Here is a 19690-nt window from a genome sequence, read left to right on the forward strand (position 1 = left end):
TATTGTGAAGGTACATATATATCTATTCATTATTCCCAGGTTTGCCTACTATCAATGGTGCAACGACAAATTAATTAAATTATAGTAGCTATGAAAGGGGAACCTGCTTTTAAACATTTACAGCAATGGAAAGATATGTTGGTGAAGAAATCAAACAAGACAAAATGTTGGTGAAAAAATTAATGTTATGGGCTGTAGGCAATCTCTTCAAACAGGCTCCCAAATGCCATTTTTAACCCTCTAAAAGCACTAAATTTCACTCCCGGCAGAATTTTCCTTACTTTTCAGCTTCAGCTGGTGGAAGCACTGTTAGTTGCAGTGGGAGTTTCTGAGAGATTGAACGCATAACTTCATCTGTCCTCTCTTGGCCTCGTATCCCTGTAAAATTTAAAAAAATGTGGTGTCCTTTGTGAAAGAAAATGCTTTCTGTTGCAGGCATCCCCGCCTCCCCCAACACACACACCAACAAAAAAAATGTCCACTGAGTATTTAATGGTTTCCTCTATTTGGGTGCTTACCAGGTACCATTCATTGAAGTTCTGGGTTAACAATACGGATCTTGAAAAATTTTGTGCAAATTGAACAAAAGAATTGTGAGTACTGTCTTTGATTTTGTAAGTATCAAATCTGAGCTTTACTTGATTTTTCAATATATCTTTTTTTTCAGTTGATGGGCGTGCTATCAATGGATGCTAAATTTCATTTTTGGGACCTTGGAAGATTTCAACAGGTAAGAGATGCCAAGTGATTTAAATCCTAGGATGTGCATGGAACCTTCAATAGATTTACAGCGTTAGAGGCGTACAATGATGAGATAGTCCTACTCAAGTGTCTGAATGTTAACTGGAGCGGGATAATCCCTTTGTTGCAGCAGTTGGTCCATCTCAAACCTGATGAGCATGCTGAAAATTTGTACTGTTTAGGATGAAGATATCAGTTTGGAATTGTTCTTTTTGGAATTATTTCCTCTCTGACCGTAGCCCTTTTGACTTTCGATTATACTCTTAAGACAACGCGTTATGTGTCCAATAGGGCGTTACATTAAAGTATTCATGAAGTTTGTTATTATTTATTTCATAACCCCTTTTATACCAAGTAATTTTGCAAGGAATGGTTTGCCCTGCCAAGTAAATTTTGGATCTTTTAAGCTAAAATTTGTGTACTAGAGCAACCAGTGCAAAGTGGCACTTAAATTTATTTGTGAAATTGCTTTCAGTCCTTGTCTATAATTCGTCAGATTCTTCTCAGTGCACCATTTTCACTGTCTTTGTTTGACCATGTTCACAACTATGCTCTGTGGGTGGTTGGCAGGTGCTCTGACGTGGTTTGCTCCTTCTTTCCTATCAAAAACTATCTTCCTTCTCTCTCCTCCTTTTTTGTGTTTGTTACTCTCTTGTAACACCTCTAATCTTCGGCACTTATATGACCTTATTGTGTTGCAAGTGTCGTAAAACTCTTACTAAAACTAAACTAATCTACGCTCTCTTTCACCACCACCTGGCACTCTCACAAGTACTGTGTGTCTTTGCAGGAGTACTTAGTAGAAGAAACAATGTCTAACTTTCATATTCATCACTAGATCTGTATATCTGAACAATAATTTCATTCTTTTTCCCTTAAACAGCTTCTTCTTCTCTGTCCCTATCCATAATAAGATTACACATTTCGATTGGGTAGGATTGTTTTCCATCGTTCATACTATTCAACCAACTGACAAACTTTCAAATGAACGATGAAACAGTTTGTCAACAAGTGTTAGATTATCTTTGAGTACTCTCCCACCGTAATTTTTTAAGGGAAAGCCACTGGTGAAGTGTAACATTTGTCTTTTCAAAGGAATCATTTTGAATAGGGAATGCCAGTGTGTGGGGGCAGCCAGGGATGAATTATAAGCACGAGTAATCACCATGTGCAGTATGAATTGTGTTAAGAACATGTACGAGTGTTTTGTATAAGTCAATTTTTAAAATGAAGGGGAAAAAAAGCGCGAACTGTTCTCAGGGATGCCACTTTCCGCTTTTTTCCTGTAGGTATTTCCGGTATTTTGATCCTGATCCGCTATTCCATTATTGAGGTTGAGATAGAATCTTTAGTTTTTTAAAAAAACCCAAAAAACCCCACTCTATGTACACTACCCTTTGGGTTTCAAATTGATATTCATATATGACATAGACCGTGGCTTGTGGATTTTCAACTATTTAAATAAAAAAAGGTTGAGTGGCATCCCTGTGTTTTGCACTGGAGTTCTATGCTTCAGTGTCTGTAATGTTTTAAATGGTTTAATTGATTACAGCTAACACTGTTTCAGGCATGACAAGAAAAAGACCACTTGGGTTTTCTCAGAACCGTAGTCCTTTTAAAAGAAGCTCATTGATATGTGGGACAAAATTGCTTGAAACATGCATCTTTCCTTAAAGAAGTTTTAAAAATGTTATTAGCCAGCTGCATTTTCCTTTATTTTCTCGATAATGTCTTCATTTCCTATTGCAATATGTTTGTTATACGAGGCCTTGGGCAGTGTAAGATGAGGGGTTATGAATAAAACGAGATGTTACATTTAACAACATACTTACGGAACCTAAACAAATGGGTAACATGGAAAGATCAGGGAAACGTAGCTTTTTTGAGAGTATCCAAGCAAAGGAATGAATAGAAATCCATGATCGCCGATGTCTGTTGCAGATCTGGCACTGGATGATGATGATTCTGACTCCTTTGATACTTATGTATGCTATATTATATTGAGTCATAGAGTTTTGTTCATTCTTCAAATAGGGAAAGAGGAAAAGGATTTTTGTGGATGGTTTTGTCTGTAGTAGAGCCTTAACTTTCTTTTCTAGTTCTCCTCCCGTATGTTTCACCAGCATTAGTATTAATTTTCGCCTCTTTGTAATGATGAATGTGTTCCAAAAGCCTCCTTATGTCATATATTGCTTTCCTTTGTTTCTTAAATCAAAGAAAAGGTTTTGTCTGGATGTGTAGGCATTGCTATACAATTTTTAAAATTAACACTGAGCAGTTCCTGTGAGCAGTCCCTACATGATGTGCTTGTCTTGATAGCAGCTAAGGAATTTTTTCCCTATTTAGTGAGTGTCCGGCTGCAGGATCATATTCTCTCATCTGCAATTCTTAAGTGCATTTGCAATTTTCAATTGTGTGTTTTTTGACAATAATGTAATTGGAATTTATTAAAGGGGAGGTGCCACTGACGTCTTTAGGCCATTCCCAAAAAGGGGTGACATTTCTCGTTCATGCACAGTAGAATTATAAATATGCTGATTCATCAATGTCACGCTCATAGCTGTGTCTGGTCTACAACAGGGAACTGCTGCTTTTTCTTTCATAGTCCTTACTATTGTCATTTTTCCTCTACTTCTTTTCAGAGATGCCAACCAGTACGATTTTACGTATTTTAGTACGATTTTTTGCCGAAAATACGCGAATACGACTTTTCATGAAAAAATACGCATCCTGGAATGCGAAAAATACGAGATTCAGCTTGGGCGAGTAAACGTAATTATCTCAAGTCCCTTCTTTTGTCAAAACAGTATCAGTATTGCAAAACTGGAGTATTTGAAAACCAAGTCCGATGTGGTTAGTAAGTTTATTTTTGCCGGTCGCGATCGTGATATTATATTCGTTCAGCTTCTCCCGGTCCGGAGAGTACGTTTCACTTTCAAGCGAATAGGCAGCTATGGCGGCAGGCGGAAGCGTATGTGACACCGAGGCTCGATCGGGAAAATCAAGATCTACTTTCGCTTTCGCTACCACCAAGAAGTTTGCCAGCAGTTGTCTGATAACACAACTTTTGTGACATGTAGGTTGTGCAGTATAAACGCAAGGTCGCCGTGCAAATAAAATTTAATCAATGCTCGGACTCGCCTCTGTGCTGTCACTTGTGGAAAAAAAGAAAATAAAATACAAGCGTCGTCCGATTTTTAGATTGTCTGGCTTGCCATCGTGACCGGTCACTGAACCTGCGCGCATTCGTGTCATAAATAAATGCGGCTTCGTGTGAGCAAAGACCGTCTTTGGTGGGAGTAACGGCCTTGCGAAGTATAGGACTACGGAATAGGGGAGGAGATTATTGATTTTTGGGGGGTTTAAGATATTATGGGGGAGGGTGTGAAGGCAACACCAGAGGACAAGAACTTGGAGGCACATTTCAAAATTTTGATTAGAGCTTTCTGCAAAGCGCGCGTTGGTGCAGGCCGTGTGCGGAATCGGGACCCTTCAAACTTTGCAAGTCTGTGTTATTGAAATAATGTGTTCGCGTTTCATTGGATGGGTGATAGTAAATTATACCTAGCCTACAGTGTGTGTTGTGGTTTTCTGTTCAAGACTGGTAGATTTTCACTGTCACTACATCTTGCCCTACCACAGTTATTACAACTCTCACAGTGCAGGGGTCTACTTGAGTCTTTCAAGTTATCGCTTTTCTCTGAGTTTGAGCAATAATTTGAGTCTGTCAGTTCATAATATGAATCATGACACCCAGACTGGTTCTTGGTTGTCGAAATTTTTGTTCTAGGCCCCTCCGAACTCTCAAAGCAGGATTTATTTTTTACATACGGTAATAATGAGAGAAAAATATTACCGGTATAATAGACTGAAATATTTAAGTCAAACAAGACCCCAGTACGACACTGAACACTGACATTTTGTTGACTGGATACATGTATATTGTGCGTGTGTGTGCTCCCTTTTTCAAGCTGGTGAGCTAGATCTAGATTCTAGATCTAGTAATTTTTTTTCAGGAAATATTTTACTATTACTAGTTGGTCGGTCGGTCGGTCGTGGGGAATACACATTTTCCCCTGAAAATACACATTTTCATATTTCCCAATACTCATTTCGGTTTTCTGTGGTTGGCATCTCTGTCTTTTGATTGTTTGTCACACTCTTGTCACACTGTTTCCGGGATGCCTTGATAGTCGAAGCAGACTTTGTGCTGTTGAAGCTAGAGAGGTGAGCAGAGTAAGTCTAATTCCCTGTAAGGACTTCTCTGTTGACATCCACCCCTTGAGCTCATATAAACCTTATGCAGTTGCGAGCGCCGAAAAACCTGTACTAAAACTAAAAACTAAAAGGGTTTATGGGTGGTTGGCGAGTGCTTTGGTGTGGTTCAATCCTTCTTTCCTATCGAATATATATCATCTTTATCTCTCCTCTTGGGAGGTTAGCAGGGGCTCTGGTATTGCTTACTCCTTTCTTATTGAACATCGTCTTTACCTGGCCTTGTGGGTGGTTGCCGGGTGCTCTGGTATGGTTGTCTCCTTTTTATCATCCTTATCTCTCCTCCTTCTCTTTGTATGTTACTCTCTTGTAACACATCTAATCTTTGGCACTTGTATGACCCATTTACAGACCTACCACTCATCCCGATTTAGGATATACCGATTTTTGGTCCCAAATCTCAAGCATCCCGATTTTCCCGATTTCGATCGCCAGTATCCTGATTTTTTGTCGTTGCGTCTGTTGCGTCCGATTCTTAGAAGAAAAAAAAAGTTTTGCAATCTGTTTTGCTTGGGAGCACCGATTAGACTTTTTATCGGCAGGAACTTTGAACCCTACTTTCTAAAGCATCTAAACCGAATCTAGTAGTTGACTCACACACGTTATTTCAACTTAAACCGACGTAGTATCGATTTTGAATTCCGACATGGATACGCTCAAGATCTACTTTCGCTTTTATAACCGAGAATTCTCCGACTGTGTCCTGATTTCTGTAACAATTATGGCATGGGCCTAGGAATAATCTATTCGTTGTTCTGCCGTTGCTTTAAAGGCAAGCTTCGTCTGAGTTCTGGTTAGTCGGGCCCATCATCAAGACCTGTCAGTGGAACTTTCAAACGCTCATTCGCATCATGTGACATGGCATCGTGCGTGTGAGTAGCGCGTGTGTCGGGGACCGTCGGTTGTTTTTTTAGTAGGAGTTTTACGGCACTTGCAACACAATGACCGTCGGTTGTCGGGGTCAACAAAGTTCGTTCACACCGGTCGCATTGGTCGAGGTGTTTTTCGGGACTTAACCAGTGTGGGACGACCGGGGGGGGGGGGGGGGTATTGTTTTGACACTTGGGCTGTGCGTGCCGTGATACAGGTACTAATTGAGGATAAAGGAATAAGAAAAAAGAAATAAATGAACAGCCTTGGCGCGATCTTTTTTCGGGGGGGGGGGGGGGCTTGAGTGTATATACGATGGAAGTCAAACGTTGTTTGTGTATGAAAACACGGGCTTTTAGCATGGATGATTAGAGTTATGTGTGAGCTATTTTCAAATCTACGAGAGTTTCAGCATTACTGCAACCTGTGCTCCCCCAGTCTATCTAACTCCGACTCGAGTACGTATGCTGTCTTTCACTTTTCTCTCTATTTAGAGGCCCAAACGTGAACTTATCCCTGCAAAAGTTTTGTCTTGCATACTTGCCTCATAAAAGGGAAACAGGACCCCCCCCCCCCTTTCCCCAGTGCCCCTTATGACTGATTTGCCGTTGATCCCGATTTTTTTCACCAGATCCTGATTTTTTAAACTCTAAAATCCTGATTTTTAGATTTCATAGAGTGGCAGGTCTGCATTTATGTTGACCAGTTGCAAGTTTTGTAAAACTCATACTAAAACTTAATTGATCCCTCCTCTTTCTATTCTTTGTATGTTTCTCTCTTGTAACACCTCTAATTTTCTGCGCCTACAAGATTTATCTATGCTGCATTAACCGTTATACTGTTAAAAAAATTTAAAAAAGAGTTTCCACTTTTGAAATTTATTAGAACAAGTATGTATTATGAGAACAGTGATCCAAAGTAAATAAGATTCTTTTTATGAAGTTGGGTTTTTTTGGCGCTTTCTGGCGCTTTCGCTTACCAAGCAATGCTTTTCGATAGATTTCTTGTATAAGGGATCGGATTTTGTTGCCATCTATATACAGTCGAATTGCTTTGACGAATACCCTGATATCACAATCACCAGTACAAATGACCACTTTCCACTCTCCCCTTACATTTTAAAGTATTTTATAATAACACTCTCCAGGAGAACCACCTTCCTAAGATGACCATTTTTCTACTTGACCTGTACATGGCCGTCTTGGACAGGTCCTACTATTCTTCAGTTTATCATTGGTAAAATATGAAGCCCACAATGATATATATATATATATATAATATATATATATATATATATATATATATATATATATCAGCCTTCCCTAATATACGTGAAGGCATTGAATTTACCTGAGTATGCTTTTGAACAATATTTTGTGAATTGCTTTTTATCTGTTGTTTTTTTAAAAATTTGTTCATCCTTTTACAGCTTGAGACGTTGGATCTTCCTTGGAGACGAGAAAATGTGTGTGTGGCCAGTTCAGATGAGCTTGGTGTGTTTGCAGTGGGTTCTGAGGCCTACGTCACATTGGTGGACCATAGACTGAAACCCAGTGCCAAGTGCCGAAGCTTGCAAATCCCACCAAGGTTCAGAGAACGAGGTGCAGAGAGAGGTATGAGAAGTCTTGACTTGGTTGACTTATTTCTCAGCTGTTGTATAAGTAAAATAGCCAGTACAGTGGAACCTCCCCTAACGGCCACCTCTATAAGACGGTCACCTGTACAAACGGCCACTTTCCTTTTCCCCCCTTGCGTTTTTTCTATATCATTTAACTGTAAAACGGCCACCTGTCCAACGCCCCCCTGTCCAACGCAGCCGCGGCCACCATATTTTAGCACACAACCCCTATCACACCAAGTGTTAACACCTGTCTTAGACGGCCACCTTAGCGACTCCATTACGTTTTGTCCTAAATGGTGCATTGGCCCCTGGTGTTGTGGGTGAGCTGTCATAATTCAGTCACCTGTTTGTTGTTAGGTAGTCCCTCCAACCAATCATGTTGGGTAGGCCCCTCCCACTGTTGACCAATAGGTAACAAATTTTCAGCTGCGCGGGAGGTAAGCGTGTGATCCCTCATAACCCGAAAGTCCCCCCCCAGAACACATAAACAAATCGTAAGTGAGATGAGTGGTCACTGTTCACCCGTCTGTAACAAAGTAACAATGAACATCAACATGAACTTGTGACAGAAGCGTCACTTGTCCGAGTGGTGGCGACCCATGTGTTTGTTTTACCACAGCACTCGGTCCTCCTTGTCTGACACATTTTGTTTTATTGTCACCCTTACGCAAAAGCAGCAACAAAAAACCCCCCAAAACCCCCCAGCGAAAACAGCAACAACAATAACAAAGGAATGGTTTGTTTTCTTCATTTTGATCATTCCTGCCTAAGACGGCTGCCTGTCTTATACAGAGAAAAGTGGCTGTATAACACAGATGGCTGTCTTAGGCAGGACTGATCAAAATGAAACCAAATCATTCCCTTCTGAGGTCCAAAACTGGGGCTGATCTCAGGATTGGGACTGCCCTAAGACTAATTCAAAAGAGTTTTTGTTTTCTTTTTAAAGGGGGGTGGTGTAAGAAGGGGATTTTGTGTTGTTGTTTTGTTGGTTTGTTTTTTGGTTAGCTTTTTTGTTGCTGATTTTGTGCAAGGGTAAATAGACGAAATAAACTGGGCAGTAAATATCGCCGATCCGCGAGATATGACGACAAAGTGTTAAAGGGGATGTCAAAACCATACAATATATACTTAACGTTTTTTAAAAATTCTGGGCAGTACTGCTAAAAATACCTCTTATTTTTTGCTTAATGGATTTTGGATTCATCAGACTTGTCTATTTGGTGCAGGTATTCGTTCTCTGAGCTTCAATGAAAATATCATCACCATTGGCACTGGTGATGGAAGGCTCCTTTTCTTCGACATGAAGAACAACAAGTTCCTGTTACAGATGGACGGGAAGCACTGTGAATTGCAAGTAGGGGAAGGTTGGCTGGTGAGTTTGTTTTTCAGGGGGCAGGGAGGCGTTGCTGAAACTGCCTGTCCCTTGTACAATACTTTTTTTTATGGCCTATGCATATTCAACAAGATATGGTTTTCCTTTCTAGAATGTTGCCTGGTTTGTACTAATTGTGGAGTAACATGCGAATTTTAAAGCTTATGTGCCTCTGATATTCCGAATCTTATTTGCCCATGCTATTCTACACTAGCAGCCCTTATTTCAAATCCTGTGTGCCTCAATTAGTTTCAATTTACATATAGTTTTGGCAAGTTCTATACTTAATACTCTGGCATAGGTATCTTCAGTTACTGCTTTGTTGCTGCAACTGGAAAGAGTAGGCAGCCTTTGAAGGCAATATTTTCAGACAATTAACTCACTTTTGGTCCCTCCAATAATATGCTATAACGCCATGACAACTGGTGACTGCATCTAGAACCTCTCCTTGCTATCTCTAACTACTTGTTCTACAGTCCCAAACATTTTCACTGATACTCTCTTGCTCTAAACCCCCCCGGGCAGTGCTACTGACTGAAGTGTCTTTAGGCCAATCCGTAAGGGGGGTTATCAACATGTTCTTATACACAGTAGAATTGTAAATGGGCTGATTTATCAATGTCATGCTCAAACAGTACCGCACTAACATAGGGGGAACTGCTGATTTTTCTTTCCTCATCCTTGACTATCGTCATTTTTTCTCTACTTCTTTTGTATGTTTGTCACTCTCTTGTGAAGACTATTTCTGGGGTGCCTTGATAGTCGAAGCAGACTTTGTGCTGTTGAGGCTAGAGAGGTGAGCAAAGCCTCATTCCCCGTTTGTACTTCTCTGTTGACATCCACACCTTGGCGCTCATATGACCTTATGCAGTGCGAGCGCCATAAAACCTTACTAAAACTAAAACTTCTTGCTCTAAAATGCGCATGATATCCATTCTTTTTACTATCTAGACATCTCTTGGGAGTGTTTATCACACACTTCAAGTGATGAAGGAGGGACTCGTTAAGACCAGAAACAAGACAGGAGGAAATTTTATGTAATCCGTCTTAAGTGGTGTGCTCAATGGCTATTCATGAGGAATAATATTTACCTTTCCCTTAATTTATCACATTAGTCTTGTTGATCGTTTTGGCTTTAAATGAAAGTTATTTTTCTTTTTAAGCAAAGCGGCAGAATGCCTTGATACTTCCAGATAGTATATGTATGAGAGCAGGAACCTTTGTCTTATGAGAATTTTTGTTCTTTGAATTAGCAAAAGTTTTTGCTATATATATATGTAAGTCAAAGTTTCTTTGAGCTCAGCTGATCACTTGACTAATCTTTAGTCCTATAGGCCTATCTAGTGTTCTACAGTATTTGTGTGTGTTGTGCATCATATTCACAGACCTAACTAAACATTACAGTTGCCCAAACACCAATGAGAAACTTTCTCTCAAAAATGCATTTCGAGTGAATAGTAAAACACTTTTTATGCCCTTTTAAGGGGAAGAGGACCCTTGATTTTGCCGATTTTGGGTCAGGCTGTGTACATTGAGATGTTGGCTGATTTTTGAAGATCAACCAGTTCTTTGTCTAAAACTAGCAAGGAAACAATTGAGAAAGTCTTTATTCTCCTCGTAAATTGCCTTTGAAAACATGAGGGTGGGTTAATATAGTGAATTTTCACAATAATTGTCGTTTTAAAAAAAATTCTCATTCCTTAGTTTTCATCCTTTTGACATGAAACTTTCAGGAAACATAGATGGCAAGGCTGCCATCAATGTAAAAGAGAGAGAGAGAGAGAGAGATATTTGCGAAAAAAATAACACTTTTCCATTGGCAAACTAAATTTAGAAAAGGTTTTTTGTACTTTGGGAAAATTCTCTTTTTTCCTTCTTTTGCACTTATTACAAAAAAAACTCGCTGTTACGCTGATAGGGTCTGGTTCAGGTATACTCTCACGATATTTGGTCAAATTTGGTCATTAAATAAGAAAGCCGTAGGGGTTTGAAATTCACTGTTTATTTTCAAGATGGCTGCTGTTTCCATAGCAACCGCTGCAGCTATGCTAAAATAAAATTGCGTGTCAAGAGATTTTCCTATGTCTAGGTAGCGTAAACACGGCCTCGCGGGCACTGGCGTACACCTTGTAAAAGTTCAGCTTTTCCTCGTTACAATGGTGTAAGTTGTTTTTATGTCCGATTAGTAGGAGCTGGAGAATCACCGACGAAAGCGAAGCCCCTCGTGGTCGGCCGGTTGAAAAATTGACACGGGTGCATTGAAATGCTTCGCGGAACGAGGAATGATTAAATACCGTCTTTTCATTGGCGGAGAACTGTAGAGCTTTATACGGGCTTTCCCGTGGTATGTGTTTTGCTTTTGGCGTCTAAATAGAAAGCTTTTAAAAATACTGTCAAAATGCTTAAAGATGACTTTTTACCCATAATATGTAAAATACCGGCTTAAAAAATATATCTAATAAAAGATCAGCTTATTTCCTATTAGAATAAAGTAATCAGCTTGGAATTATTTTTCATCAATCCTTCCGCGGGACTCAGAAAGCATGTGACCCCGCACGCGGGGTACACTACAGTATAGAGCCGACTCGCTCGCCGCGGGGCCCGGTGTGGCGCCAGCCGGGTCAACGCTCGGTGTTTTTGTCGAAATAACGACAGATCATCGTGTTTGAGGCGATAAAGTACTGATTTGTAATGATCTCACAGTCTTGAAAAAAATTAGGCTCCATATATTTGTTATAGTGATTGTACTCTGTTAATGTGGAGATGTTTAGTGCTCTTGGTACTCTTTTATTGTCTGTCAAACATGGGGTTGCAGCCAGTGACTGACTTTAACAAATTTGATCAAATTTTAAACAACTACCATTTTCTTAAAAATTAACTGAGAGGTTAAAGAATTGTACCAAAATGCTCAGTGGATATAGGCCTTTCAAATGGAACTGATAAATTTGGCATACAGCTGCTTTGAAAATTTAGTTTCTGGTACCTACTATGTCTAACTTATATGTGCACTTAGACTTGATCTCAGACAACAGACATAGAAAATGTCCTCAAGGGTCACTCCTCCCATTAAAAACATAGTTATTATAATTTATATGTGTGGAATCCTCTGAAATCTGTTGATTAAAGGCACAAAAAATGTAGATTTTCAGTTTCCAAGGACTCTCAAGCCATATAAATCACCAAAATTTGGCGCCCATTTTCTTATTAATTTTACTTCTGAAGCCAGGTTATCCCCACCTCCTTCAATCTCAAATATCTCGACTTCTATTCAGTATAGATTGGGTTTTTTTCATTGAAAAAGATAGGTATATGAACATACTTTACGGTGATACCAATAACTTTGCATGGCCAAAAATTGACGATTCCACCGAGTCGTGACATACATATTGCTCTCCCAGCTGTAGACCTATGTGATTGTGGACAGTAGGGTGGGTTGACTACTCTCTCCATCGCTCTCTTTGTTCTGCGCGAGGGATAGTCTCGCCAAATATTCATTCGTCTAGACTTGTTTTATAGCTAGCTGTGTAGGTTGTATAAAAAATGTCCCTTTGTCAAGGTTTACCTGTTGGCCTGTTTCACGAATCAATGCATATATTTTGAGGTAATGACTGTGTATTTGTATATGTAAATTATATAGTTAAAAAACATCTTATGGTGAAAGTGTGCGTTTTAGTGGAGCGTGCGTTTGTATGGTGTGGACTACTGTACTTATTTTAAAATTCAAAAGGAGCATATATTTCTGTTGTCTTTGAATGACTTTAAGTGTTTTTTGTGCGTTTCATGTACTGACTGATGTTTGGCTGGTATTTATTTTTCCATAGAGAAACGACTCCAACTACAGGGATCATTTCCTGCACGGCTACTATCCCAATGCGATCTATACACATTGCTACGACGAGGCGCGGGCTCGCATTTTTGCTGCTGGGGGCCCCCTTCCTGCTGGCTTGTACGGCAACTATGCAGGACTGTTTTACTGAGCTCCTTCTGTCTCATTCACCACCATGCTCAGAGCATGATTGTAACTACATGGACCTTTTGCTTTTTTGTGCCAGAATTGCAAATAGTGTCATGGAGCACTTTTCCTAAAAAATATAAGTGTGCAGCCTCCCTTACTTTAGGTGGCAGTAGCACCCTCAGGAAGAGGAGAAATTTTAATTGCTCCTCTGCTTCTGCTTTCTCTCACTGGTGGTAGGCAAAGATTTTACTTCATACTCTACGTGAGTTGTCCTCATTGCTTTCTGCTGCTCTACATGAGGGGGTGACCCAAAAGACAGTTTTTATAGCTCACTGTTATGATGAGATGGTACACTGGTTAAATATTTGTTTCTGATAATTGATGGTGGATTGATAGCTGTGCTTCAGTGTAAGGAAATGACAACATCTTCCCTTCAGTGTAGAAGGACAAAGTGAGTTGGTTTTTTCAGAACATAAAGGAGAAGTAACAGTAAAGGAGAAGTGACAGTAATTTGTATTGAGTTATTTCTGACAATATTGTACCATTGCTGGTTGCCTCTGTGTTGCACCTTATTTTTGAGGGAGGGATTTGAACTTGTCTTGCTTGAGGACACTCCCCAGTGAACATTCATAGAACAATTGTGTGAATGTTGAGTGTTTCTCTTTATGAACCTGTGTAGACAAACCACACGGCCTCTGCTGAAGTTCCCAATCCTGTATTAATATTAGGGAATGTAATAGATCTTTTTTTTCTCTCTTGTCTTTGAAACAAAGTGGAGCACTCACCATTTTTGATGTACAGATGTTGTTAATAATTCTCTATTAGCTCATGTCACTAAGGAAATCACTTTTTTGCTAAGATGTGTAAATTAAATGTGAAGTATGTTTGTCCATTTGTGTGCATCAAGTTAGAGAAGACTAAATTAATTATTTATATTTTTACCATGCCTTTGTGATGAAAGGAAGATGACCAAGCCCTTAACCCGTATAGTTAATCACTTAGGTTATCCATTCACAGTAAATAAACCACCTGTTTACTTTGTATTCCTCGGAACATATTAATACTTATGAATAAGTTGTGTTCTATTATTTAAAGTCCAACAAGAGAGAAAATGTGAGGGCATGACCTATTTGATGTGGTTGATGCCTTAGTTCCCTTTGCTCTGCTTTGTGAGCTGCCCTCAGTTAACCCTCAGTTTTATTTCCAGTGTGGACTGGAGGAAATGTGAAAGCATGTTTTTTTTTTTTTCAACAAACTTGCTGTTTGTGAGGTATTTTCCTGTTAAGATTGCTAACTATTTACACAGAGATTTTTTTTGAAGGCCTGAAGAAACAGGATGACATCCCCTGTCATATCCATATTTATGTACTCTCACAAGATATTTTTGACATGTAATTATTTAATCTTATACATCACATTTAGAAATGACAAAATGCGGTGGCAAAGCTTTGAAGTAGGAGGCTAGAAATGCTGATGGTGCAGGATTTATCTTTTCATAATATTCATTACAAAGATAATGAAATTTTCTCTTGATTTTAGTGATGTCTCAGAATGACTTTCAGCCCAGTCCGACAGGTCTTTTCAGAGCCATTCACCGGGCTTTCGTGGCCTAGAGGTACGGTATTTGCCTCTCATTTCATAGGTCCCGAGTTTGAAGCCTGACAGAGACGCATCATTTTTTTTCTCTAAAATTGTCTCCTTTCACCCCCTTTCCTGCTTTCAAACCATAGTCTGTCACTTTTTTTGTCTCCACATTCTGTCCCCCCTCCTCTGGGCTCTTGACTCTTTTTGCAGCCTTTCAACCGCTACTCCTTGGGCCCTTCTTTCTGCTGTCTTTCAGCCACACCCCTGATCTCAGGGAGGTAAGATCTAACACCTAGCCTTCTCCAATAAGGGCGAAAAAATCTTGGAGGTCCCCATGTGCAAGTTGCACCATGTTAAAGATTCCATGTTGGTCCTAAAACCAATAAGAGTAGGCTTCGGCCTCCACCCGGGCAAAATTCGATATTAATTCATATCAAACTGAAAATACTAAGTGTGTCCAACGCACTCGTATGACTGTATGCAGACTTTGCTAGTGCAGCAAAACCAAAATTATTTTTTTTGAAGAGCCATTAACCCCTTGACTGCTAATCATAAGTCCACCGCATGTTCTAAGGAAATTTCCACAGTGGCTGTATATGACACGGTCTGCTTTTTGAATGGCTATAGTTCGCTTACTATAAGGACTAGGTATAGCAAAGTATATGTCGAATAAAGGAAAAATGAACATACAATCCATTGGTGTTACTCATTTTTAGGTATAACAATTCTGTAGAAGAATTTGGCTGGTAAAATTTTTAAAAATTCCATCTCCTTATTCGAGATCCCTGTCATCTTGGAGATTAGATCTATGACAAACAGTTTCTTAGATGAATTGAAATCTTCGTCACCACTGTCGGCATCGCGATAAATTTCTGCAATAACCAGATCCGTAGATTTACTCAACCTTTTCGAAGCCATTGTGGCGAATGTAGATTGCACGCAAAAATCTCAGAGAGGCAGACTGACTTCGGCGTTTGCGCAAAACACACTACACACCATGTCTCTTTGTTTTAGCTACTACATGCAAATTCTGGGACTAATAGCCAAAAAATAGACTTGATCGCTTCGGCAAGTGGACAGAGAATAAAGGGATTAAATTCTTGTTATTCAAAGCTGTAGAAGCGGAGTCATGGACGAAACAAAACGGGTTTTTCCGGTGTACCAGGTACGCCCACAGAGCAGACAAGGGGTTAACTTTTGAGTCGATCATTCAGGGCAAGTCGTTTTCTTTGTGTTTTTGTGTGGATGTGGGTGAGCATGCTGTGCTGTTAAGGAGTTGGACATAATTCATAAGATTTTTTTTTATAAGTAGAGTCAGTATTGAAGCTGCTTCAGGAGAAGGAACCAGGGTTTCTAATATTTTTATGTTGTTGAGCCTTCGTAAGTGTGTGGTACAGAACAATCTCTTGTTTCTCATTTGGATCAGAGGGAACCTAGTTGAGTTGAGTATAGTTTTGAAAGTTGAGTATAAGTTTACACGCTGGGTTTTTTTTACTAGTAATGTAGAAGCCTTTGTAGTTCAGACTATTGTGTGAGAAAGCCAGAGAGTGGAAAGATGCATTTGAATAGTACCAAATTTTGATAAAGAAAAGAATGATGTAGGGGGCCATCGTTGTATCCAATAGTTGATAAGATTTAGATTAAAGAAAATGAACTGGGACTTGGTTATCTACTTCAGGTTTTAACCCCCTCCCCGACAAACAGCGTGAATGAAAACAACACCATTAAATTGTGTCGACAAATAAGGTACTAGGTGGAATCTGCACCATGCTTGCAGTTTGTTTCCTGTTAGTGTCGACATTGACATAAAGAATATTTTTGCTGTCTGTATTAATTTTAGTAACAGGGATATCTGGAGGTATCATCTCTGACGCGTAATGACCCTCCGTCCTTCACGGTCGTGAGGTGCTATTGCTTATTCTGCCATACCCAGTCCAGTCCATGTTTTTGGATCAGGGATCATTATGTTTATAGTACAGTTTGTAGAGATACAACTATTTTTTAAATTTTAATTTCCTCAAGGAATATAAAATGGCACTGGCTGCTTCTTCATTATTCTCATTTGTTGAGAAGTATGGGTTGTTCTCATCTCTCGAGGTTAAACTGTATTTTTTAGAAGTTGTGTATCGTTTCATGTATAAAATACTTACAGCTGAAAATCTATTATCCTTTTTATTCAACTTGCAAACTTAACATCTAAACTGACTTTCTTTTCTTTCTTTGTTTTGTTTTGTTGTTGTTTTATTTTTAGTCTTTTTTCCTTTCAAGGGATAACTGCTGTTTTTGTCTAGCTTTTAAAGGGGTGTGTCCCCATCTCACAGCTCTAAGCATCATACTCTTTAATGCAATTTCTAAAAACCACTAAACTCCTATTTTACGCGGAGGACTTTTTCATGAAATGTTAAAGCCATCACTAATTCAGTTATCTGCATGAAGTGTTCCTAACATTGATACTCTTGAGTACTCAAAAGAGGCTGAAATGTGCAGTTTTGTTTCTGAATGTGGATGGGGGTTTGTTCTAGGGAGGGTTATTATTTTCCAGGCATTCTTTGAAGCCAGATTTGACGTCTTTCTACTTTCTACCTTTGACATGTATAACTCTAAATCTAGGTCTTTTTTTAGATGCTCCCTCCTATCTGCTTTGGCTGTTGTTGAGTTTTGGATGATCAATATAGAAGTGACAGTGTTTAGTTTATGCATACGATTTTTTAGATGAAATATCAATGGTGTAAGTTTGCTTGTGTGCATTCAGGCAGAGATTTTTGTATTTGTTACTATTTAGTGCTTTTTTTGGTACTTTGTTGGGTTTTTTTTTTCTCCCTTTTTTTTTGCCTGTCACTGATTCAGGTAAATATGATACTTGTAAGGCCAAAGGTGAATGCGTTTCTTTGTTGCGTGAGGAATTGTCAAAACAGTTGTTTGTTGCTGTAGCTGAATAGTGTTAAATTGGAGGTTCTTGGATGAGTAGCCCGACCTTGTTGAAAGGAGTGTTATAAATAATGATACCAAACCATGCCCTTTTTCATAAGGCCTGATTGTGTGTTTTCCTTTTCACTGCATCACTGTTGCTACCAGTTTCCCTACTCGGCAATACAACTGACATTGAGCAATAGTAGCCAAATGCAGTGTACAAGGTGGCATTGCTGCTAGAGGCACATTGTTATTGTATTATTATGCTTGTATTTGAACAACTTCTTTGTGTGCCCTTCATACTATAACCGGTGTGTGTTTTGTTTTCAGAAAAAATAGGGACACCTACCAGAATAAGTTGTAATAGAGTGTTGCAGTGGAGAAAGGCTTCAAAAGGGTGTAATATTGGAGCAAATTTTACCTGCATTGTGTGGCGTGTGGCTTTTGGCAGGGGAGATCGTGCTCTGAATAAAATAAGGAAACCCAAGAAAAAAGAGGTTATCAAAATACTTGGATCGAGTGTCAAATTGCTAACTGCTGAAGTAGGAAGCAATGCTCAGTACTGTAAATCTGAAATTACAGAAGTGTAAAGACAGTTCTGTAGAAGCCCTTCAGTTACTGTATCCATAATGTAAGTGTGCTCTCCATTCACAGGCGGAGACAGAAAAGCTGAAGACTCTTTCCTTTGTTGATATGTTGTCCTCTGTGGCTTCCTTACTAGATTTATTTTGCGTGGTTTAAAAAAAAAATTTGGCTTAAAATTTTTTGTGTGTAGAATGTTCTATTTCTGAATTTCAATATCGTATGCATTGAGTACATGAGGTTATAAGCTACGGTCAGACTGCATGCTATCTTAAGAAATACATGTATATATGCTTTTCAGTTTTGGTGTGTGTGTGTGTGTCGATGTGTGGGCGTGTGTGTGTGTGTGCGCGTGTGTGTGTGTGTGTGCATGTGTGTGTGTGTGTGTGTGTGTGTGTGTGAGCGTGTGTGAGCCCTTTACAGTACTTTCTGTTGTCTATTTATTTCCTTCCAATATGAAGTCAAGAGAGAGACTTGTACAATATCAATATTTGCCTTGATGAAATAATGTGAAGGTCTGTGTCATATTATGTCAAGCAGTCTGAAAGTCCTCAGTTGTAAGACATTGTACTGATTTTTTAAATTAAAAAATATCTTAATAATGTTTTTTGTGTCCATATACTTTCTTTATCATATTGTGTTTTTGTTTAAGGAGTGTGTGGAGCCAGAATAATCCTTGTATGTGCTAATGGACTATTTTTTAGGACCGAAATATGGCTATTAGTGATTGGCGATATCAGCAATATCGAATTCGATACGATATCAATATTTTGTCACAAAAAATATCGATCTTTTCGATATTACAAAATTATTATCAGTAAATTGAATTTCGCCATCAAATATATTGATATATCGATAATTATCGAGTCTGGTCAATATTAATGCGTGAAACACGGCTGTCTTCTTTTTAAAAAAAAATAATTTAAAAAAATAAATTTTGTGTGTGTTTCATTGTTGGGGAAAACATAAAATCTGCCTGCTAATTCCTGGAAATGCGGTGCTGAGTGGTGGGCATGTCAAAATATCGAAATATCGATATTTTTCTCACTGCTCCGATACGATATCGATATGTGTAGAAATATCTTACTTACTTTTTACTTTTTCCTTCCTCTGTTACCCTTAGGATGTGGAGGGGAGGTGCAGGTTTCGGTGTAAAAATATCTTATTTACTTTCTACTTTTCCTTCTTCTGGTATCCTTAGGATGTCGAGGGGAGGTGCAGGTTTCGGTCCTGTTCCAGGTGTGTAGCATATGTGATAGACAATTTTAGAAAATCCGCCAGGTTTGTTTATTTCAAGTCGTACTTCCGTTCGATACCATCGTGCATTGTCGCGCAATACTGAGCACTATTTTAGTGTGTGCGACTTGTATAGATCTAAGTTTAATTTTCATTAGTTTCGTCAAAGAGTCTACATAACAAGAGGGGCCACTTCAGTCTTTGAGCCAATTAAAAAAGTGTCCTCAAAATTCGGTGGCGCCCTCTTCGAAAAAGCGCACCCGTTGCGAACAGAGTTACCCTGCTTGAGTTTAAAAAATCAAAGTGAAACTAGCAAGTTTTGGAATAAATTGCGGAAGAACGCTTTTTTAAAATGGTTAAGCTGACAAAGAACCTTTTCCGGAGGAAGGGGGGATTGTTTTCTTCGTTTGATTTGACTTTAAAATGAAAGGCGAGAGGAAATTAAAATAAAACCTAAAACTCCGCACTGAACGAACCCGAACTGCTGATGAACAGCAGTCGATCTGCGCACGCAAGGAGGTGCTATTCCTATTCTTCTTCTGGA

At 39.1% G+C, this 19690-nt stretch overlaps 1 protein-coding gene across 1 annotated transcript in view; it reads left to right on the forward strand.

Moving 5' to 3' along the window:
- The window catches only part of LOC101851856 (DDB1- and CUL4-associated factor 12), a 41093-nt gene extending 26424 nt beyond the window's left edge, over positions 1-14669 (forward strand). Inside the window, exons 7-10 of the mRNA XM_005093936.3 lie at positions 668-730; positions 7316-7499; positions 8734-8879; positions 12701-14669. Of these exons, the coding sequence (XP_005093993.1) occupies positions 668-730; positions 7316-7499; positions 8734-8879; positions 12701-12856 (549 nt within the window). The 3' untranslated portion in view covers positions 12857-14669. The remainder of the gene's footprint in view (positions 1-667; positions 731-7315; positions 7500-8733; positions 8880-12700) is intronic.
- Positions 14670-19690: the final 5021 nt, after the last annotated feature.

The sequence above is a fragment of the Aplysia californica genome, unplaced genomic scaffold (genome assembly GCF_000002075.1).
Source record: "Aplysia californica isolate F4 #8 unplaced genomic scaffold, AplCal3.0 scaffold00072, whole genome shotgun sequence".
In the NCBI taxonomy this organism is placed as follows: Eukaryota; Metazoa; Mollusca; class Gastropoda; order Aplysiida; family Aplysiidae; genus Aplysia; species Aplysia californica.